Genomic DNA, 24583 nt, shown 5'->3' with positions numbered 1-24583 from the left:
AAAGCCATGTTTAGTGTGGGCAGTAATATAACTTCCGGAAATTCTTACTCGTGACTGGTAGTGGGCGGTGCTAGGACTTGTAAGGGCAGAATTGATGGATAAGTTCACTATTCTAGTGTTGACCTTTGGTGGTTTTTTTCTCCTTTAAGTATCCGGAACGCTGCTGGCATAATCACCACTTTTCTCACCCGGCTTTTTCTAGAGAGGCACGTGTTCACGACAACCAAACCCATCAGTTGAGCTGTATCCTTCCTATTCTGGGTAGAACTTACATCTTTCCCGGAATAGTGGTTTTCAAACTTTTTGTTAGCCGCGCCCCTCCTAAAATTTATTAAATCACCACTCCACCTCTTTTTTTCATAAAATAATCAAGCAAACAATTGCCTTTATAAAGCAATGAAAATTGCTACACCCCTTTTTCAAAAAATTAATCAAGCACAAAATTGCTTCAATTCAGGTTTTGTACAAATAAAATTAAATAAATTACTGCTGTACCTCCTCTTTTCATAAAATAAGCAAAGGGCCTTAGATGAGATTTTATACTAATCAAATTAAGAAATTATTACACTATTACAATTTTTATAACAACTCTAATATTAATCGTATAGAATCTTTAACATCTAACTTTCAACCCCAACAGGCCCACGAAAGCTGTGCTACTGTATCATTCCCTTCTCCAATAAGAGGCCTTCTCTGATTTGGACCCAACTGTATTGTTTCAGAAGGGTTCAGTCCCTGTAGGAGCCTAGCTTTTAATGAGACTCTTCCTTTTCCTGCCCTCTTTAACTAATTACCCCCTCCTCCAACAAATATATCTATGGTTTCCCCTATTTTATGGAATTAAAAGGCTAATTAATAATGACTTGCATTTATATAGCACCTGAAGGTTTCAAAGTAATTTACAAAGATCTCATTTTATTATCTTTTATTTTTTAAATTAAAGCCTTTTATTTTCAAAACACATGCATGGATAAATTTTCCACATTGACCCTTACAAAACCTTGTGTTCCAAATTTTCCCCTCCTTCTCCTTTAGATGGCAAGTAATCCAAAATATGTTGAACATGTTAAACAATATGTTAAATCCAATATATGTGTACATATTTATACAATAATCTTGCTTCACAAGAAAAATCAGATCAAAAAGAAAAAAAATCTAATTTTATTATCACAAAATAATAGTAGCTAACAGTAGTGAATATTTATATAATAGTGTGTCAGACACTGTGCTGAGCACTTTACAATTATCTTCTTATTTTATCCTAACAACAAGCTAGAGTTACATAGCTACTAAGTATCTTAGGTCATATATGAATTCAGGTCTATCTTCTTAATTCCAGATTCAGCAGTCTGTCTACTACCACACCTAACTTCCTCATGAGTCTAATATAGGACAAATACATCATTTCTACACAAAAGGTTTTCCTATTAAAAAAAACCAAACACTTAAAATAGGATTCAAATTTTTGATGTAACTACCATTACAATTTATTTCGGGATTAAAACTTAAACCTCATCAAAAAGTTTGTGAGATTGCTGATTAGGCATTTTATATTTTACTTTGTTTTTGCACCATCCAAACAATTCACTATTGTTATCTGTGGGTAAAACAGATAGGCTTGACCCAGTGCTCTTGGTGGTTAACTTATTCTAGAGCCCTAACCCACCAGTCAGTGTTAATTCTATGGACCAAAAAACGCTCAAGACTTCCTAAACTCACCTCAGTGTAGCCAAGCTTGGACACATTTGCCTCAAGATTGATGCCTGATCGCCTTTTAAAAAGGCTGTTAGGTTCCAGTCAAAAGCTCATTTGCTTATCTGTATTCTACATGGCAGTGTTGATGGAGTAGTCAGGAAGATCAAAACTTATTCTTCCATCATCTTCATGAAAAATTTGGACACTTACCATCTCTCAAAAAGAAGCTCTAAAGCAAAGAGATAGCCTGAAGCTATTTCTTCTTTTAACTAATATAACACTTCATCCCCTACTTCTGTCATGGTTGCTAGAGAAAACAAAGAAACCATCCCAAGAGTTACCAGAATGTCAAGTTCAAACTAGACCTAAAAGCTCCTCATTATTGTCAGAGGGCAGCTGGATTGTCCAGTGGATAGAATGATGGTCCTGAAGTCACGAAAATGTGATTTTAAATCCAGTTTTGGATTATACCTATATAATCCTGGGAAAGTCACTTAATCCTAGTTTGTCTCAGTTTCCTCATCTGGAGTATCTTTACCAAAAAAATCCAAATCATAGTTAGGCACAATTGAAACCAGTGAACAACAACAATCCATCAGAATCCATCAGAAAAAAGGGCAAATGCTCAGGCATCGTTCATGGGATATTTCTAATTCAAATTCCATTGCATGCCGGTATTTCTTGATTGATAAACTCTTTTATATTTTATGTCCTTTAGCTCAGAGAGCCTCTCCTCCCTCCCCCCCCCTCTCCCTCCCCCCCCAATAAGGAAGTCTGGGCTTAAATTGACTTGAGTTATCAAGGTAGGACGGTTTATCCCAGATCAAGTCAGGATTCTCTATTGGTCTGCTCATACTCAGAAATCTCTAAGAAAGCTAAGAATTGGGTCATATTAAGAGTTCTCTGAAAATATGTTTATCAGGTGTGGTCCTTAATACAAACTGAATATACACAAAGAACTCAGAACTATATCTAAATATATAAAATAGTTAAATATTCCAGGAAAACTGAAGACATTTAAACCCTTGGGAAATAGTAAGATTACCAAATTTCTATGCAGACAACTTGCGGACCTATAGTATCTAGTCCCTATATATCATTGTCTTGATTTCAGTCTTGCATTACCACTAATTGCCTATTGATCATTTCTTTTTAGAAAAATACTTACTTCATTTTTTCAGTAAGTAAAACTCCATTTTTTCTCCCTTTCTTCCGAAAGTTGAGAATGAAAAAAAAAAAAAAACTATTACAAACATATAAAATCAAGCAAAATAAATTTCCACATAGGCCTTTTTTCTTTCATGAAACTAAGAAGTGCTCATTGTTTGAGTCCAGGTGCGAGATAGCAGTCCAGACTTTTGGATGCCAAACCAGACATCCTTGAAGGATTGCTTAATGGAATAAAGCTATCAGGCCCAACTCCCTTTCTTTTACACACATTCTCCAAAGTTGTGCGACATCATTGCCAATAGCTACATTCCTAAGGCAAGACAGTCTGAAGCCTGGAAAAGTATTGGGGTCTCTCCTACTATTGGAGTTTCTACCAAATCAATCAGAGTTCCTAATTATTTCAAAGTTGTGTCTTTACCATATTGTTGGGATGTATAAATTGTTCTAATAATATTCACTTCATTCTGCATCAATACAAATGACTTTTCTGAGGTGTTATAGCCCAATAGTATTTTTTCACATTTATATACCATAATTTCTTCAGCCATTCCTCAATTTATGAGAATTCAGATTTTCATTCTTTGCCACTCAAAAACAGTTAAAATTTTTGTTACTTAGAGGTTTGCTTGTTTGTTTTTTTGTCTTAGGACTAATCTCTTCCTTAATTTACTTCCATTTTCATCTTCCCTTTCCCATTTCCAATTGAGTGAAATTCTTTCTATACCTAACTTCATGTCTCTCTCTCTCTCTCTCTCTCTCTCTGTATATTCCCTCTTTTTGGCCAGTTTAGATGAGAGGTTCAAGTATCAGTTGTTCTTGCTTCACTCCTTTTTTTTTTTTTTTTTTTTTTTTTTTGGCTGAGGCAATTGGGGTTAAGTGACTTGCCTAGGGTCAGACAGCTAGGAAGTGTTAAGTGTCTGAGATTAAATTTGAACTCAGAGCCTCCTGACTACAGGGCTGGTGCTCTCTGCTTCGCTTTTGTTTGTTTGTTTGTGTTGATATCTAGTTTTATACCCTGATTAGGTTGATAATTTTCTAATTTTCCTTTCTTTCCCCTCTTTCCATTTTTCTCATAACAGAATCACTCACACCCTAATTCAATAGGCTCCTTTTATGACTCCTGCCTATGGTAGGGTTCAGGGAAGACAACGTATTGTCTCCCCATATTTAAAAGCAAGCATTTATCCTTGTTTGATTCTTTTCATTGTTCATTTGCTTTTACTTTTCTATGGTTTTTCTTAATTCTTGTATTTGAACTTCAAAGTTTCATCACAGCTTTGGTCTTTTCATTAGGAGTACTTTTTTTTTTTTTTTAAGTTCATTCCCTCACCCCCCACCTTACCCCAGTATTATACTCAGTTTTGCTAGACAAGTTATTCCCATAACTTTTATTTTCTGGAAAATTATATTCCAAGTTGTCCTTTTAAAGTGGTTGATGCTAAATTGTGTGTGATCCCGACTATAATAATGGTACTTGGATTCTTTTTTTTTTTTTTTTTCTTTTTGCTTTATAGTATTGTTTCTTTGATTTGAAAGCTGGATTTTCACTTTGTTGTTCATGGGAGTTTTCATTTTGGGGTTTCTTTCAAAAGGTGACTGGCAGATTCTTTAAATGTCTACTTTACCCTCTAATTCTAGGAGCTCTAGGCCAGTGGTTCTCAAAGTATGGTCTAGAGAATCCTGGGGATCTCTGAAACCCTTTTAGAGGGTCTACAAATTCAAAAATAGTTTTTATTTCCAATATGGTAAATGTCTATAAATATAATCCAGAAAAACAAAAACTCTTTGGAGAGATCCTCAATAGGCAGTTAGGGATCCTGCCCTAGGCAGTTATCTTTTAAGAAATCTTGAAACTGAGGCAACAAGAGGGTGCTAGTAGATAGAACACTGCCCTGAAGTCAGGAAGACCTGAATTCAAATCTGATTTCAGAAACTTACTAGTTATGTGACTCTGATCAAGTGACTTAATCCTGACTGCCTTCAAAAACAAGATAAAGAATTAAAATTGGATGTCTAGAGTCTTCTTTTTTTGTTTATGGCATTCACTCATTCTTAATTTTTTTCTTTCATTTGTTTTCTAGATCAATTTTTGCTCTGAGATATCTTCCATTTTATTCTGTATTTTCAGTCCTTTGACTTAATGTCTTCTGGAAATCATTACCTTTCATTTAATCTGTAATTTTCTGGAAGTTTGTTGTTTCGGTGGGGTTTTGCACTTGTGCTAAGCTATTAATTCCTTTCTAATTCTTTGTTTCATAGCACTCATTTCTTTTCCAATTCCCTTCCCACCAGCATACATTTTACTTATTTTTTTTCAATGAATCTTTGACATGCTTTATTCAATCCTCCATCCTTAATTATCTTGAACAAACTTCCCTGTGGATATTCAGAATAGTTTTGCTTTGTACAATGTTCTTTCCTGATTATGTTCATCTTTTTTATCAAACAATGATATTATATTACTTTAATATATCATAACTTATTTAGCTGTTTCCCAATTGATGAGTATCAACTCATTTTCTAATTGTTTGCCTCCAAAAATAGAGCTGCTACATTTTTGCATAAATACATTTTACTTATTAAAAAACATTTTTAACTTAAAAAAAAAACCCATCTATTCTGATTGAATTTTTTTGTCAAAAAAGTTTTTTTTTTGTGTTTTTCTTTGAAATTTTTCTTGTAGTTTTTTTTGAAGTCATTGTCTTCTGAATTTGTCTTCAGTATCCCTATCACCATAAAAGCTCTTTATGAAGGGATTCTTCATTAGTCTCTTCATTTTTCAAATCTACTTTCTGACTTCACACTTAGGGCTAGCATCTGTATGCTTCTGGAGGGATTGTCTGGGCTGGTTCTATCCCTACTTTCTTGACGTATTGAATATTGCATTTCTCCAGCATCTCAGGGACTGCTCAGGCTTGGAAATGCAAGTTTCCAATACTCTTAAAATTGTCTGATTCAGTACAAAGCCTGATTGCTGCCTGTTCCTGCAAATTCCTGGTCAATAGTAAGCTATTTCTGGACTCAGTATTATCAGCCATCTGAAATTCTGTTGTTCAGAGTAACAGAATAGTAGATTAGGCTTAGATCTGAGATTCCAGTCCTGGTTATTCTTCTGCAGGTTTCAAAGCCGGCTAGAAGCTGTATGAGACCCTTTTCTGTTCGTGGGATCTGAGACATATTGCTACTGTTTGTTTCTCATTACTCTGTACATAGGCCCAGTTTCTTGCCCTCCCCATAGAATTCTCTCTTATAGCCATTTTTTAAATGGAGGATGAAAAAAAAATACCAGCAAAAATGATTGACAAAAAAAATCAGATTTTGTATGTGATCTTCTTTACTCATCAATTACTCCTAATACAGAGGGGGCAGGGAGGAGATACCTTCTCCTATCTTCTCTATGAAGTCAAGTTTGGTCCTTATGATTTTGCACCAATGGAGTAATTATCAAAAACTTTTTAGAACTGGAAGGGAACCCAGAGATCGTCTCTTCCCACTTTCCCCTAGTTTTATAGAAGTGAAAATTGAGGTTCAGAAGAATTAACCAAACCACCCAAGGGAAAATATGACACTGTGTATTTTTTTAAGCTTTTACAAAAGGATATTTTTTTACTAAAAAGATACAGGAAAAACAAAAGCCCTCCCCCCACAAAGCCAAAAGTACACAATCTCCCACCATTTCTGGGCCTGAAGAAAGTTAACATTTTTGTCACCCAGTTCGCTTCTGGATGCAGCATAGCCACCCTATTACTTGCAGAACACAATGTCTTGGCTGCCAGGTTAGTCCATTGCTATGTAATCCTGTGTTGGAATCCTTACAAAGTGTTAAGTCATTAGAATTGATAGAGACAATAACTATGTAATTTAGCATGGTTCAGTATGATTGATCTGATCCTACAAGGAGATGTTATGGGCCAGAACTTGAAACAAGGTACTAAGTGGAACTGAGGAGACAATGTTTTAATCTAGTTTAGAATTGATTTAATCCTACAACAAATAATGGTTTCCCAGTGATATAATGATTGGTGTGTACTCAACGCATAGCAAATAAGCAAGAAGCTCTCAGGGGCCGGGACAGAGAGCACTCTGGGAGGCAGAGACAGATTCATTCCACATTCCACCTTTGTGCTGGCTGGAGACATTCGGAGGGAGCTAGGGGCTTCTGAAGCTCAAGACTTTGAAAGACACAATAAAGGACTGGATTTTAACTCCTGGCTGCGTTTAGAGTGATTATTACTCTGAACTGAAATTAAGGAAACCTCCCCAAGAAACCTGCTCCCAGAGAGAATGATCTTCTTAAAAAAGAAGAGAACACCACAATCCTGTCCTGATGAAAGCTGGAAATCCTAGATAGATCTGGAATCGGAGGGCCTGGGTTTAAATTCTGCTCTCCTTACCTGGGAGACCCTGAGCAAGCCACTCTGGACCTCACATCTTCATCCAAAAGATGAGGGGTAGGAGGGAACCTCTCAGTTCCTTAGACAGCTTTCCACAACTGGAAGTTGCCAAGAAGGTGCGATCTGCATTAGTAGAGCGAGCTTCTCCATGGGGAAGTTGCCCCTGCCAGTAAACTCACCAGATCGAAGGGTCAAAGGATTTCACCAGCAAATTTTAAGAGAAGTTAGTAGGGAACAGAGATGGAATCTGAATCCTGAGCTCCCTTTTTCCAAGATCAGTTCTTCAGCTTAGGCTTCAAGGCTAGTACTTGTTAAGGGTGGGACTTGAACGACTTGGAGATCAGTTGAGTTTAGTAGATGCTTAATCTATTAATGACTTTTTTTTAAAAATAGCATTTTTTCCCCCAAATACATGTAAAGATATTTTTCAACATTCATTTTTCTAAGATTTTGTTTCAGATTTTTCTTTGTGTTCCTTACCTCCCCCCTGCCCACCAAGATAGCAAACAATCTGATCTAGGTTAATCAATGATTCTTAAATAAGTTTCACAGCACATGGAACCCCCAAAACCTTAGGACCACCTTTGTTTTTGTTATTTGTTGAGTCCAGGGCAATAGCAGCCACACGTCTTTTTAGCCTCAGAAGGAAGAAGAGCCTCCCTCCACTGCTTCCTCCCTTCTCGCTCCCTAGGGGCTATACTCCGCCTGAGGAAGGAGACTCAGAGAGCCTCTGAAGGACAGGGGGCGCCCTGCCCATAGGAGCAGACGATAGAGTGTAGTTCAGATAGAGCGGCTCTGCTGAAAGTGGAGCTGGGCGGGGCGGGATCCGGAAGTGACTTAACTTCCGTCAGAGCAGCCATCTCTCCGTGAGACAGCAACTGCAGGAACTGTTCTTGCTGCCGCTACCTCGCGATGTTGTCCGCTTCCCCTTTCACCGCTATGTACCCGGGGCCCGGGACGGAGCGGGAGCTGGAGCCTCACAGCAGCGTGGGCCCCGTGCAGCGCCGCTTCTCACCATACGTCTTCAACGGAGGGTAAAGGCTCGCTGGGCCCTCAGATGCCGCCTCATTTTTCTGGGGAGGCCGGGCGGGGGACCGGGCATCGTTTCCACTTTCGTTTAGCTCCCGGAGCCCGGATTCCGAGACTCCTGTCTCCGGCCCTTCCCCGGGGACTTCAGGCCAGCCTTAAACTTTTATCTGTGTCTTTCAAATTCTAAAATTTGTATGGAGAAGGTCGTGCCGAGTTTTGTTCGAAAAAAAAATCCTTTGCGCCTTTTGTCTCTGCCCTCTCTAAACTGTCCAGTTGTACTTTGCCGTGGCTTGTGACTGGTAGTACGGTACAGTGACTGGAAGCAGAGAGACCTAGATTCAAGCCCCCCTCCATTCCCAGTCTCTGCAAATGCATTGGTGGGAGTTTCCCCGCACCGATGCGTGCGGTCTTGGATCCTCAGCAAAAATATATATGATTGGTCGAGTTTGGTTTCACAAGTTAGCTTGTTTTAAAGAATATTTTATACATGCCTTTTTAACAGGAAAAGAATGTAGTTAAATTGTATTGCAGGTTTGGTGTCAGTACTTTTAAAATAATTTAAAATAGAATTTCAGAATTGAAGAGAAAGTCTTAAGTATTGTATTGCAGAATACATTAGGTTGACAGATGACTTTAAAGGAAAGGAGTCCTGATGTGTTGCAAAGAGACAGTCTTCAAGCCAGAAAGACTTAACTGACAAATAGCAGTGTAGCACTGGGCTAGTTCGTTAGCCAGTGATCTAGGAAAATTTTAAGACCGTAAGTTTTCGTTGTTAGAGGGAATTTCTTCATCTTTGAACTATACCAATACAAGCTCATAGTCAGTTTTTCTTTAAAGTTACTACTATTACCTTTACATACAATTTTGTAAATCATATTTGAAGTCTCATAAATAAATGATTTATGTCTATATATACACAAGTATATTTATAATTTATATTTGGTTAACATAAGTTTGTATAATCTTTATTCACAACATTACTGTGAAGTCTTACAAGTATCTATTCCCATGTTACAGATGCAGAAAGGCTAAGAAACTACCATGACCACATATCTAATAAGAAGGGAAACTCAAATATCTAGGAAGGTTCTCTGACTCAAGTTCAGTCCTATTGCCATTATAACTCTAATGTTATATTTAGGACATGTACATATGACATAAATCAAAGTGGTGGCTAAGATTTTCCATCCAAACAAGTTTTTGTGTTTGCTTTTTTTTTTTTCCCATTTTGTATGCCATCAGATAAATATTTTTTTCCATCAGAAAAAATAAGTGTAATTAGGTCATTGTGATTTTGAAAATGTTGTAAAGTTTTTCTCTTATTTATTCTCTTGTTTATTTATTATCCTTTGTATAACTACAGTTTTTTGGTACCAACATGATACAGTAGAATCCAGTAAAAGCTGACTACATAGACTTAATTATGAATAATTGTATATTTGAAATGGAATATAAAAGAGTCATAGGATTATAGGTATCGAGTTAGAAAGGATGTTAGATGCTATCTAGTTCAATCTTTTCAACCTTCTCATTTTACAGATGCAGAAACTAAGGCTGAGCTAATAAGTGTCTTAAGTGAAATTTGAACTCAATGTCTTTGAGATTTTAAGTCTTACACACTGTGTGCAGTAAGCTGACAGTTCTCAAACTTAGTAGTTTCAGAACTCCTTTATGTTCTTAATTGTGGAAAATTAACACCTTTTCTCTCTTCCTTCTCCTTAGCTTTTATTTATGTTGTGGGAGATATGTTTCACACACACACACACACACACACACACACGATATATACTGTATTAGAAATGAAAGCATCTTCAACTAAAGAAAGTAGTTTTGAGCTGGCAGACTCCTTGAAAGGGTTTTGTGTTTGTTGGATCATATATTGCACTAAATTCCATTGCTGATTGCTTCACATAGAACAATAATATTCCATTAAATTTATATACTATAATTTATTTTTTTAAATAGCTTTTTACTTTCAAAATATATGCAAAGATAGTTTTCAGCATTCACCTTGGCAAAACCTTGTGTTCCAATTTTTTTCCCCCTACCTTCCCTTTCCCTAGATAGCAAGTAATTCAATATATTTTAAACATGTGTAATTCTTTTATATGTATTTCCATATTTATCATGCTGCACAAGAAAAATCAGATCAAAAAGTGAAAAAAAGCAAGCAAACAGCAAAAAAGGTGAAAATACTGTTGTAATCCACATTCAATCTCCACAGTCCTCTTTTTGATGCACATCACTCTCTCCATCACAAGTCTGTTGAAATTGTCCTGAATCACCTCATTGTTGAAAAAAAGTTATGTCCATCACATAATCTTGTTTCTGTGCACAATGTCTCTCCAGGCCTTTCTGAAATCATCCTGATGATTATTTCTTATAGAACAATAATATTCTGTTACATTCACATACAATAACTTATTCAGCCATTCTTCAACTGATGGACGTCTACTCAGTTTCTAGTTTCTTGCTACTACAAACATTTCTGCATATGTGGGTGCTTTTTCTTTTTGTGTGTGACTTTTTTGGGATACAGACCCAGTGGGGGCACTGCAGGATCAGTGAGTATTTACAGTTTGATATGCCTTTGGGCATAATTTCAAATTTTTCTCCAGAATGGTTGGGATCACTTCACAACTCCACCAACAATGTATTAGTATCCCAGTTTTCCCACATCCTCTCCAACATTTATTATTATTTTTTCTGGTCATTTTAGCCAGTCTGAGAAGTATAGTAGTACCTCAGAGTTGTCTTAATTTTCATTTCTCAAATCAGTATTGATTTAGAGCCTTTTTTATATGACTAGAAATGATTTTAATTTCCTCGTCTGAAAATTTGATATTTATCAATTGGTGAATGGCTTGTATTCTTATAAATTCAAGTCAATTCTTTACATATTTTAGAAATGAGGCCTTTATCAGAAACCTTGGATGTAAAAAATTTCCCCCCAGTTTTCTGCTTCCCTTCTAATCTTGGCTGCATTGGTTTTGTTTATACAAAAGCTTTTTAATTTAATATCAAAATTATGCATTTTGCATTTCATAATATTCTATAGTTCTTCTTTGGCCATAAATCCCTTCATTCTCCACAGATCTGAGAGGTAGACTATAACCTTCTCCCAATCTCCTTATAGTATCACCCTTTATGTCTAAATCATAAGCCCATTTCAATTTTATCTTGGGCAGGGGTCCTCAAACTTTTAAAATAGGGCCAGTTCACTGTCCCTCAGACTGTTGGAGGGCAGGACTATAGTAAAAATGAAAACTTTGTTTTGTTGTCCCTTAAATAAAGAAACTTCATAGCCCTGGGTGAGGGGGATAAATCTCCTCAGCTGCCGCATCTGGCCTGTGGGCTGTAGTTTGAGGACCCCTGGTATAGGGTGTTAGGTGTTAGTCAAAGCCTAGTTTCTGCCATCCTATTTTCCAGTTTTCCCAGAAGTTCTTGTCTTTTCCCAGAAGCTTTTGTCTTTGGGTTTATCAGACACTAGATTTTTATCACCATTGACTATTGTGTTTTGTGAATCTAATCTATTCTACTGATCCTCTACTCTATTTCTTAGCCAGTACTTAACTGTTTTGATGGTCTGGTGCTTTACAATATAGTTTTAGATCTGGTACAGGTAGGCTACCTTTGTTTGCATTTTTTTTCCCATTAATTCTCTTTAAATTCTTGATCTTTTTGTTTTAAATGTACATTTATGATCAAGATTCTCTAGTTGAACCACGCTTACATATTGCAAACTTTTTATATACTAAAGTGATTCATTATAAGTATGTCTTTTTTGTTATAAATAAGACAATAGACAACTGGTAGCTTTTTTTTTTTTTTTTTTTTTTTTTTTTGATATAGCCTATCAAGTTTTTTTTAGATAAATTTTATTTCTAGGGATGTATTATTTTCCAAATATTTCATTGGTGTATTTTCTCCTTAAATTTTGCTTTTATTGGCACTTGTGCAAAAGAATCTTGGAAACTGATCAGTCTTTCACCTGAAGTTTACACAGATTAGGTCCAGTATTATGATTTTTTTTTCAACTATGCATAATTCCAAGTAGAAATCTCTCTGCCTTTATAAATCATTCATCGTGAATTTTTCCCTGATCTCACAAGCTCCTAGTTCAGTTGCCATCTTTCCAGTTTTATCTGTCTTCTTCCTTTTAAAACTCATCTTTCATGGTTTCTTTTTAGTACCTTTACACAGTCAGTTTTGTACCTTACAATTTCAAATCCACATCTTCCGCCCTAATCTCTTTTTCAAACATAGTCTTTTATCTCCCATTGATTGTTGGACATCGTTTGGTTGTCCTGGTATCACTTCAGCATTTCAAAGTCAACATATTTAAAACTAATTTTTTCTTTAGAATTCTTCCTCAACTTACCTGTCCCTTTTCGTCTCATTCTTCTTCAACCTGGAGACATTCATGAAGTCCTTTTCTTCCTTTTTATTTGGCCATTCCTTTCTTCTTCTCTTGATCACTCTTCTGGTATAGGACCATACATGTGGACCATTGCAATCATCTCCTAATTGGCATACACTAATATGGAAGGAAAACTGACAAAAATGACTCCAAGATTTTAAGGCTAGACTGAGAAATAGTGGTCTTTGAAGGAGAGGCAGATTTATCTATATCCTAAGTCTGCAGTAAATTTTTTTTTTTTTAATTCTAAATGCTGTCAGTGTATTCATGTGAAGGAGTTGGCAATTTGGGCTGAGACTTAAAAGAATCCCATAGTTTTTGGAGTTATCTTTCTAGAGCTAATTGAAGACTAGAGAGGGAGAGAGTGACTAAAGGACAAAGCTTTGGAAATCTAACTGATTTACCTTCTCTTTCTTTTTTTTTCTAGAACTGTTTTGGCAATTGCTGGAGAAGATTTTTCCATTGTTGCCTCTGACACCCGACTAAGTGAAGGTTTTTCAATTCATACTCGGGATAGCCCCAAATGTTATAAACTGTAAGTAAATTTCTTGGGAAATATAGCATATATTTATATAACATGGAGATGATTTTAAGTTTGTGTATTCCAAAATCTTTTTTAAAACTCTATTAATAAAAATTACTCACATTTATGTAATTTATAAAATACTTTTCTCCCAACCACTTATATATGAAGTAGATGCAGTTTATCTTCCCATAGAAACTTAAATTTTGATTAGGTTCCTAAACTACTGCATAGAAGTCTATTTAACTCATGTTACTAAACTAGCATAAATTTGAATTTTTAGTTCTTAAAGAAAGGAACATTCAGTGCAGGAAGACAGAGGTAGAATAAGAAGAGATAGAATAATTCTTTAGCATCTGCTACCCTTCCCACATCCTCTTTGTACACCATTATTACTTCTTGGTGTCCTCTTCCATTCCCAGTCATCTAGTTCTCTCATGTTGACCTTAGATCCCAATTTAGCACTTTATTTTGACCCATGTTTTTCCTTAAAGCACCTGTCTTAAATTACCTTTCATTTAGAATTAGAGAAAAACTCCCATTACTTCTCCAGCTATTAGTAGATCTTAGTAGGTACAAATCTAACATCATGTCATTACCCAACAACTTCCCATTACCTCTGGGATAGTATACCAAATCTCCTCTTTGCCATTTAAAGTACTTTATAATTTGGTTCTAATCCATCCTTGTAGGATAATTGTATATTACTTCCTTCAGGCATTCTGCGATTTAATCAGCTGGTCTACTTGATGTTCTTCATACAGAACATTCTGTGCATTGGTACAGGCTGTTTCCCATGTCTGGGATATTCTCTTTTTAAAATTCTGCATTTTGGAATCTATAGCTCCCTTCATGGAATACTTCAAATGCCAACTCTTACTGATTTCCTCATTGGTTACTCATTCCTTAATTAATTTGTATTTAATTGTATTGTATCATTTGCATATTTTTATGTATTTTTTTTCCTCCCAGTAGAATGTAAGTTCCTTGATGATGGAGATTTTTATTTTTTTGGTCTTGCATCCCCATAGTCTGTTAAGAGTTCCTAACTTAATAAGTGTTTTTTGAATTGAAGAAAATAATCGGATTAACCAGTACTAGGATATGAATGAGAGCCCTTAATCTTCCTGGAGATATTTATATTTTAAAATGAGCATTTCTATGCTGGCTACCTCTCCTTGCCTGCTTTTTGCTTTTCATACATTCTCTTCCTTTTCTAAATCTTTTCTTTCTCCCTCCCCCTAATTCCCTTCTTTCCCATTCCTTTCCTCCCTTTGTCCTCCCTGCAGTGCAAATAATAATATTTTTGAATTTGTATTTTACAGAACAGACAAAACAGTTATTGGATGCAGTGGTTTTCATGGAGACTGCCTTACACTTACTAAAATTATTGAAGCAAGATTAAAGGTAGATGTCATTGATAGTCTCACTGATTCAATATGTCCTATGAGTCTGACAGTTTGACAGACTGTTGTTCTTTGGACACTAGATCCAGTGTTCAAAGACCTCACATCCCTTCCCCTACTAAATGTCATGCATTGTTAAATGTGTCAGCTATAATGGCGACTAAAATATCACCAGTATTGTACAAAAAATACGATTAACAAACATCTTTGTACCAAATAATAAGTCAGTAATCTTTAAGAAGGAGCATATCTAGAGGCAGTTAGGACAGTGGATAGAGCACTGGCCTTGAAATCAGGAGGACCTAAGTTCAAATCTGGTCTCAGACTCTTAATGCTTATTAGCTGTATGACTCTGGGCAAGTCACTTAAACCCAATTGCCTTGGAAAAAACAAACCAAAAAACCTAAACCGACAACAAAAAAGAAGTAACCTATTAAAAGAGTACAGAAGGCATAGCAGACACTGATTTTTTGTTTTTATAACAGAACTCTCTGGTTTCTCTAGAAAATAGACAAAAGTATTTGGCTATGTGAGGCAGCTAAAACACAGGAAATTAGTTTGGTATCCTGGAGAAGAATTCTTGCCCAAATCTTGATTTTTTTTAGAATGGAGTAGACTAGGAACCTAAAAGACAGTCACATCTCAATCCTAATATCACCTAACAGTTTAGTTAGAAGGCAGAATTTTGACAAGAATTAGATAAAAACCAGTTGAGAACAAGAATAGTTTTCAGGATTTTGGTTTTATGAGAAAGAAGAAAAGAGGTTAAATTTACTTTCTTTGTAATTCTGTCCAGAGTTGATTTTGACCATTGTTATCTAGAATTATCTGTAGTCTAGGTTGCTGCTGTATTAGCCTTATTTTAAGTAATAGTTGGGGCAACAAAATTCATTTGGAAGAAAAAAATCTGATATAGTCCTTTGGTATTTATTATACAGATTGTATATCAGATTTTGTTTTTTGCTTTGTGATACAAATACTCAAAACAATATTAAAGTGCCATCCTTTGACTACTTAGGATAACATATAGATACATAGACTCGGCTTTTGGTAATTTATTGTTTTTTAAAAAGCTACAAATATAGCCTAATGTAAAAAAAAAAAAAGTTACATAGATGATTATTACTATTTAAAATCTTTGTTTTGCTTGAGGGTAGAGGCAGAATGGTTACTTTACAGTTTTTTTTTTTTTTTTTAAGTTTTATAGGTATCTTTTACTTAATTTATTTTCCATTATGTAACAATTGCCTTCCCTACTCAGAGATTGAACTTTGTTATGAAACAAAAAATAAGAGTTCAGAAAAAGTAGGCAGTCCTTAAATATCTAGTATAAGTACTTTTAGCTATTAGAGCATGTTGTTTTATATAACATTTGGCATTTGATATCACAATTATAACTAGTCATAGCTATTAGTTTTTCTTTCATTTCTGCATTTTTGAGGTTAAGAGCTGCCATTCTCTTTTTCAGAGACTTAATATTTTTTAAATGATTTGCTATAGTTACTAGCTTTGGCTTTTTGATATTATTGGTAATTTTAATTTGGTAATTTTCTGTCCTTTAGTTAATTATTTATTTATTTTTGTTGCTCCTCTGAAACATTGTGTGTGTGTGTGTGGGGGGGTGTTGCTCCTGTTTCATGATTATTTTTGGGGGGGAGGGAAGAGAGGATTTTATTCATAATTTACCACAGTACTTACACTGCTTTGCACATAGTACAGCACTTAAAGTTCATTTTTCATTTTCATAGTTATTGGTGCAGAATTTTTCTTTCTAAATGGGGTTTTAAAATTGTATTCTTTTTCGGCATTGTATTTATTAATTTTTAGTGCCTCATTGTGATTGTATTTTCTCTTAGAAAAACACTTATGTGTGTTTATGAGATTTATCTTGTGATCCATTGTTTCCTATACCTTCTTTATTCGTTGTTTTGTGCCCAATTTTCATTCATTTATTACCATTTTGTAATTCTGGAGGGAAGCTGTTGCCAGCCAGTTTGTAGTTATGAGAGTAATTACTGTCTGTAAATTATGACATATTTTTGAAATGAAAAGTTGTGAAAAAGATTTTCATCTATGTCCTTTCCTTTCCTTTATTTATTTAATATTTTATTTTTCCCCACTGACATGTAAAACGATTTTTTTTAACATTTGTTTTTGAAATTTTGAATTTCAGTTTCTCTTCCCTTCCATTGAGAAGATACATGTGAAGTTATCCAAAATATTTCCATAAAAGTCTTTTTGTGAAAGTCAAAATTCTTCCCTCTTCCCTCCAAACCTCCCCCCCCAAAAAAAAAAAATCTCAAGAAAAATAAAGTTTAAAAAATTAGGCTTCAACCTGTTTTCAGACCCAATCACTAATTTTGAGCTAATCGCTAATTTTTCTCTGGCTATGGATAGCATTTTTAATCATAAGTCCTTCACCTATATCTTTTTTTTTTTTTTTTTTTTCATGGAATAGCATTTTTTTATTATACATGTACATTCATTTTTTACATATTTTCATATGAACTATGTTGGGAGAGAAAAATCAGAACAAAAGGGAAACCACAAAAAAAAAAGTGAACATAGCATGTGTTAATTTATATTCAGTCTCCATAATTATCTCTCTGGATGCAAATGGCATTTTTCATCCAAAGTTTGAGAAGAATCAACTCTATTATATTTACTCATTATACAGTCTTGCTACTGTTGTGTATAATCTTTTCCTGGTTCTGCTTGTTTCATGCAGCACATCAGTTCATTTAAATTTTTCCAGGCCTTTCTAAAATCAGCTTGTTCATCGTTTCTTTATAAAATAATAATGTCATTACTTTTATATATCATAATTTAATCATTCCCCAATGATTACTCATTTTCCAATTCTTTGCCACCACAGGAAGAGATGCTACAAATATTTTTTGCACATGTGGGTCTTTTTCCCTTTTTCATGATCTCCTTGGGATACAGATCCAATTGTGGCACTGCTAGATCAAAGAATATGAAGTTTTATAGTATGATTTGGGATAATTCCAAATTGCTCTTCAGAAAGATTAGATCAGTTCACAACTCTACTAATAATGCATTAGTGTCCCAGTTTTCCCACATTCCCTTCAACATTTGTCATTATCTTTTTCTGTCATCTTAGTCAATCTAATAGGCATGAGGTGGTATCTTAGAGTTGTTTTAATTTGCATTTCTCTCTAATCAATAGTGATTTTTTCATATGACTATAAATGGCTTCAATTTCTTCATCTGAAAATTGTTTTCCATATCCTTTCACTGTTTATCAATTGGGGAATAGCTTGTATTCTTATAAAGTTGAGTAAATTTTCTATATATTTTAGATATGAAGCCTTTATCAGAATCCTTCTAACCTTAACTGGATTGATTTGTTTGTGTACCTTCACCTATATCTTGAAAAAGTATTTTGATTAATATGTATTTTAGTAGTGATTCACACATTTTTGATAACTGTCAGATTATAATTGTTTGATTTTTGCATCAAACGGTTTACATCTTTAAAATTAGATATCAGGCATATTTTAAAAACAGGTTATGTTGAACTAAAATCAGTTTTGGAATATTCTGGAGAATTTTGATACTCCTTCAGGTAATAAACATTAACTGTCTAGGGTGTTAAAAAGCTAGAACTGGGAATTTATATAATGATTATATTTTGTCAAGTTCTGTTTTCTAAGGAAACAGCTTAAATGCCAAGGCTGCTACCATGAACTATTCTAGATATATCTATAATAAAAGAATTCCTTGTGAACCTCCATTTCCCCTGATCCTTCAAATGGTTGACATGTGACTGTGACCTAGTGAGGGTTATGTATTCAGGTACCATGATTCTAGAATGTGGTATTCTAGATCATTTTATGTTGTATGAGTCTTCTTTGCATGCTCATGTGCTAACTTTGAGGCCTAGAAAATATAGAAAATATAGGCATGCAAAATTTGATTGTTCTCCATAAGACACTGGAAATTCAGCACTTTAAAAATGTCTTTATGAAAGAAATCTGGTAACCTTAATTATAACATATGATAATTCTCTTAATTATGTTGTTTTATTTAATAACGACAAAATTGTCTTGTGTTTGCCTGTCAAAGTTATCCTATATAATAATGTTTTTTTCTGTTTTCATAACTTAATTGCAGATGTATAAACATTCCAATAATAAGGCCATGACCACAGGAGCAATTGCAGCAATGTTGTCTACGATCCTCTATTCAAGACGCTTTTTTCCTTACTATGTTTATAACATCATTGGTGGACTTGATGAAGAAGGTTAGAATTTCTTTCTAGAGAAGAAGGGAGAGTGAATGGTGTTTTTCATTTCTTCAGTAATATGTTGCTAAAAATGAATAGCAGTATTATTAGTCTCAATTTCCTATTATACAGGAAATTAGAAAGTATTTTGCTATCAGAAAACAGGTTCTGAGAAGATAAATAATATGGCTAGAATTACATAGAAAATAGTAGAAATAGCTACTTTATATGAGAATATAAAACAGTAAAATAATGAATATTTTAAATAATCATCATAATTTTCCTACTGAATATTATCTTTCCAAATAGTCCTTTTGGCATTCTGTATTTTTATTCCAGTATTATAGCTATTGATCTCAGAACACTTGGAATTTTTTAAGAGTCATTGTTGGTATAAGGGATCATAGAGTCTAACTCTGTTGTTGGGAGAATTTTGAATAACATGCCGGAAGCTTATCACGTATACGGTCTTGAGCAGATCACTTCACGCGGTTGAGCTTTGATTTCCTCATCCATAAAGTGGACATCAAATTAAGCCTTTTGTGGTTTGAGAAGAATAGATAAGAGCTAGCTAACTTGATTGATTAGCACTATCCAGTTTCAAGAATTAATAAAAGGAAGAGAGTTCTATTTGGAATTTGGAAATGTAGGAAATACTACATGTTTTTGCAATATAAAAACTAACTTAAAGTCTTATTTCAATTCCTGGTTCATATGCAGTTTTCTGAGAAAAAGCACGGGGGTGTGTGTGTGTGTGTGTGTGTGTGTGTGTAGAGATGTTAACTGTTCATACAAAAAGAGCCTATTAAAAATTGGAAATCACGAATATAGAATTCTAGGTGGTTGCGCCAATTTTCTTATCTAAATTGGCTTTAACTTGGAAGGAATAGGTAACGTGGAGGATACTGAAGAAAAATAGCCTAGAAACTCTGTGTTGTTTTATACTTTCACTTGAAAGAACCTTTTGAGATTTTCTCAAAAGATGGTATTATGCAGTAATGACTAGAATTTTTGTAAAAAATTTTATATATTGTAAGTGTAATTTAAAATACCATAAGCTTTATTAATGGGATATCCCAAGTATTCAAATCTGCATTTGAATCTAAGAGTAAATTGTCTTTCTTTTTTTAATGCCTTTCTAGTGTGGAATCAGTGAAAACTTTTGAACTTTCTTTTTTTTTTTTTTTTTCTTTCCTTTTTTTTTTCTTTTTAAGGCAAAGGAGCTGTGTACAGTTTTGATCCTGTAGGATCTTACCAGAGAGACTCCTTCAAGGCTGGAGGATCAGCAAGTGCTATGCTTCAGCCTCTGCTTGACAATCAGGTAACAAACCTATATGCAATTTTTTTTGTCTTGTCATAAAATCCTTTTCTTTGTTTTCAAACACATTTATAATATGGATTTCTCATTTCATTTGAAAGATTTGAGAAATCAAAATCTCTTGCTACTCTGTGAATTTGGTTTAGTTTTATATATTTTTTTATTCTGTAAACACTTATTGATCACACACTGTATCTTATAGCATTGGAGATTTGGAAGGTAGGGGAGGTTTTTAAAAGTGTTTATTAAAATTATTCACTTTTCTTTTTTTTTTTAATATTTTATTTTATTTTATAATAACTTTATATTGACAGAATCCATGCCAGGGTAATTTTTTTTACAACATTATCCCTTGCACTCGCTTCTGTTCCGATTTTTCCCCTCCCTCCCTCCACCCCCTCCCCTAGATGGCAAGCAGTCACATATATGTTAGATATGTTGCAATATATCCTAGATACAATATATGTTTGCAGAACCGAACAGTTCTCTTGTTGCACAGGGAGAATTTGATTCAGAAGGTAAAAATAACCCGGGAAGAAAAACAAAAATGCAAATAGTTCACACTCCTTTCCTAGTGTTCTTCCTTTGGATGTAGCTGCTTCTGTCCATCATTTATCAATTGAAACTGAGTTAGGTCTCTTTGTCAAAGAAATCCACTTCCATCAGAATACATCTTCATACAATATCGTTGTCGAAGTGTATAATGATCTCCTGGTTCTGCTCATTTCACTTAGCATCAGTTCATGTAAGTCTCTCCAGGCCTCTCCGTATTCATCCTGCTGGTCATTTCTTACAGAACAATAATATTCCATAACATTCATATACCACAAAAATTATTCACTTTTCTTCAGGTAATAGAAATTATGCTTTTAAAGCTATCAGGGTCTTTTTAAAAGCTTTTTTTAACCATTAATATTACAGCATGCATTAATTACCTATTTTGCTTTCTTTTGCCCCCTTAGGTTGGTTTTAAGAATATGCAGAATGTGGAGCATATTCCTCTGTCCTTGGAAAGGGCCATGCAGCTTGTGAAGGATGTGTTTATTTCTGCAGCTGAGAGAGATGTGTATACTGGAGACTCACTTAAGATTTGCATTGTTACTAAAGATGGCATTAAAGAAGAGACTGTTCCATTAAGGAAGGATTGATTTGTACACTATTACATTTAATCATTTGGAAAGATTATCTCAATTTTTGCAAGATTTAGTCTGCTTGTAATGTATGACTGATTTGTCTTAATAAAACATTTTCGAAAAGTTGGAAAGTATCTGGTCTATGGTTTGCAATTTGGGTGATACAAATGATTTATGTAAGAGATTTACTAGACTAAATAGAGATTTATTGAAAAACATACAGGATGAGTTAGAAAAAAACAGTTTTGTAGTCCATTTCCTTTACTCCTAAACTGGCAGTCCCCATTCTACACGACTGAGTCTGAATCTCATTTTCTTTTATTCTGAGGCCTTTTTCATGTCCTATGAATCCCAATATTGAACAACATCATAGATACCTTTGGTGGTGGTAGGGTACATTTTTTGCTATTGAGGATTTTGTATGAAAAAATGCTGTAGTATCATTGTTCTATCTCTTGGAAAAGTCTGGTGCAAGACGCCTCATGGGGAGAAATGGAGCTAGAAAAAACTTTTGAGATATCTTGGAATTAGAAGGGACTTTTACTGATGGGATTTATATATATAATCCTGGCCTTCACAGATTTCTTGGGACAAGATTAACTTGGAAATAAGGCTTTCGTCTGTCTTTTCATAGTTATTTTTGCAGTTGGAGATTGATTTTAGGAGCTTCTTTCTGCCTTTTACATTAGACTCCTTTTTAAGTCATCCTAGGTGGATGATTCACACAGTTTCAGAGGGAAAAGATTTAAGAGGGTATCAATTCAATCCATATTTGAACCAGAATTCCCTTTACAGTCTCTCTGAGGTTTCCTTCCCTTTTCTACTTGATGAAGATTTCCAGATAGGGAGTATAGATTAGTGATCCATAATGCAGTCTTAGTGAAGGACAAGTCTAATACTTCATTTTGCATTTGTATGCCTGATTGGCAAGTGCAGAGTTCTCATATTGATCATAGAATTTTAGAATTGGAAGGATCTCAGTGGCCATCTAGTTGAACCCATACCCAAAAAAGAATTTCCACTAAATATGCCTCATACTGTTTTTGGGCTCTGCTCTCACTTGCTTTGATAAGAAATTGCCAGATGGTCATAGAAATTGCTAACCAATCAGCTCTTCTGATTCCAAACCTCTTGGTGTTAAGAGTAAAGAACAATTTCAGCTAATTGAGATAGAATAGGGTGATTGGAAGCAATTGTGGACTTTAATTGTTATATCTTCTTAGTACCATCTTTACCTTGTTTTTCCTATATGTCGTTTTCATTTACATAGAAACCCTAATTAAGGTTTTTTTTTTAAATAGCTTTTTATTTACAAGTTATATGCATGGGTAATTTTACAGTATTTGACAATTGCCAAACCTTTTGTTCCAATTTTTCCCCTCCTTTCCCCTACCCCCTCTCTCAGATGGCAGGATGACCAGTAGATATTCTTTTGGACTCTGAAATATTGTACAATTAGCCTGTGAAGGAAATCCAAAATGCAGGCCTGCAAAAATATAGGGATTGGGAATTCAATGTAATGGTTCTTAGTCATCTCCCAGAGTTCTTTCACTGGGTGTAGCTGGTTCAGTTCATTACTGCTCCATTGGAACTGATTTGGTTCATCTCATTGCTGAAGATGGCCAGATGCATCAGAATTGATCATCATATAGTATTGTTGATGTATATAATGATCTCCTGGTCCTGCTTGTTTCACTCAGCATCAGTTCGTGTAAGTCTCTCCAGGCCTTTCTGAAATCATCCTGTTGGTCATTTCTTAGCGAACAATAATATTCCATAATATTCATATACCATAATTTATTCAGCCATTCTCCAACTGATGGGCATCTACTCAGTTTCCAGTTTCTGGCCACTACAAAGAGGGCTGCCACAAATATTCGTGCACATACAGCTCCCTTTCCCTTCTTTATGATCTCTTTGGGATATAAGCCCAGTAGTAACACTGCTGGATCAAAGGGTATGCACAGTTTGATAACTTTTTGAGCATAGTTCCAAATTGCTCTCCAGAACGGTTGGATGTATTCACAATTCCACCAATAATGTACCTAATTAAGGTTCTTAAAAGCAAAGGAGCATAGTAAAGCAAAATGAATTAGCACAGTTGTCATGTCCAAAATACATATCTCTGCCCCTTCTGTTCACTTCTAAGTGGAAAATGGTGGAGATTTTTAAATTGGAAAATGATTTGTTAAAACACACTCATAAACACACATATAAAAGTCATGGATAATATATTAGCAATCACATCTAATAGTTCTTCCATTCCTCAAATGAGGTTTGTGCTTGTGTATCAAGGGGCAAAATTATAGCCCAAATGGGAAATTTTTGTATATTAAATAGAATATTGTGAATATAGTTTTATTGCTATATTCTTGAACCTTGTTTTAAAAAAAGGTTTTATGTTAAAAATGTTAACCCATTTTTGAGCATAAAGCTTATGTAGACAAAAACCCTTTTATTTAATTTATATATAGTTCTGTATTATAAGCCAGTCATATAATGAGGATGCCTTAATCCAAAGCATTAAAAATTAGATTTGAAGCCATTTGAGAAGTGAGCTAGAGAAGACACAGAGAAATTGATAAGAAAAGCTGTTTATGGAAGGCCCTATGTCAGAGGACAGAAACCACAGGAACTGAAAAGCCATTGGCACTGTGAAGCTGTCAAAAACCGAGAGCAAAGAATTGCAAACAGGCTTTGCATTTGATTCTGAAAGGTTACCTTCCAGATAACTTGATTGGGGGAAAACTTTAATGATTCGGAACTATTTAGAGAAAACATTCTGTGTTGGATGGAGAGCTGATTAGGAAAAGGCAGTATTATTTTCTATTGATGATTAAAGCTTGAGACAGGGGAGTCCTCCCCACCTCACCCCAAACCCTAACCCTGGTTTGCTATAATTGTTTTTTTCTGCCCTAAATTACTGGGGGGAGGGAATTCCTCAAAATCTGTAGAAACCAGATCTGAATGACTTTGCATATCCCAGGCTTAAAAGGTACTAGTTTTCTTTGAAAGAGTTTCATGTGCCGCCAGTGTACTGCCAAAGAACTAGTCCATGGAAGCTCTGTAGATCCTAGATTTGAGGTCATGTTTAGCTAAAAGAACTTGACATTGTTCAGTGTCCTGAGAGTAGCAGAGAAATAGTTTTGTTCAGTAGGACAGCAGAGAAGCTCAGAAGGAAAGCAATCTCCCTCTAGTAATTGATCAATGGCATTCATTGTTCCCTAAAGAGACCATAGACATTTA

At 34.8% G+C, this 24583-nt stretch overlaps 1 protein-coding gene across 1 annotated transcript; it reads left to right on the top strand.

The window, feature by feature from the left end:
* Nucleotides 1–8098: 8098 nt before the first annotated feature.
* On the top strand, nucleotides 8099–21468 carry PSMB1 (proteasome 20S subunit beta 1). Its single transcript, XM_051998201.1, has 6 exons — nucleotides 8099–8293; nucleotides 13136–13243; nucleotides 14557–14638; nucleotides 18775–18904; nucleotides 20101–20207; nucleotides 21167–21468. The coding sequence occupies exons 1-6, from the start codon at nucleotides 8172–8174 to the stop codon at nucleotides 21350–21352; spliced, it is 735 nt and encodes a 244-aa protein (XP_051854161.1). The 5' UTR covers nucleotides 8099–8171; the 3' UTR covers nucleotides 21353–21468.
* The last annotated feature ends 3115 nt before the right edge of the window (nucleotides 21469–24583 follow it).

The sequence above is a fragment of the Antechinus flavipes genome, chromosome 4 (assembly GCF_016432865.1).
Source record: "Antechinus flavipes isolate AdamAnt ecotype Samford, QLD, Australia chromosome 4, AdamAnt_v2, whole genome shotgun sequence".
NCBI lineage: Eukaryota > Metazoa > Chordata > Mammalia > Dasyuromorphia > Dasyuridae > Antechinus > Antechinus flavipes.
This window is presented reverse-complemented; position numbering and strand designations above follow the sequence as displayed.

Excerpts from the sequence above, each read along its gene's own strand:
- PSMB1 (XM_051998201.1), top strand. The coding sequence starts at position 8,172 with ATGTTGTCCGCTTCCCCTTTCACCGCTATGTACCCGGGGCCCGGGACG. Across the intron at positions 8,294-13,135 it reads CCATACGTCTTCAACGGAGG|AACTGTTTTGGCAATTGCTG; the intron begins GTAAAGGCTCGC and ends TTTTTTTTCTAG. Across the intron at positions 14,639-18,774 it reads TTATTGAAGCAAGATTAAAG|ATGTATAAACATTCCAATAA; the intron begins GTAGATGTCATT and ends ACTTAATTGCAG.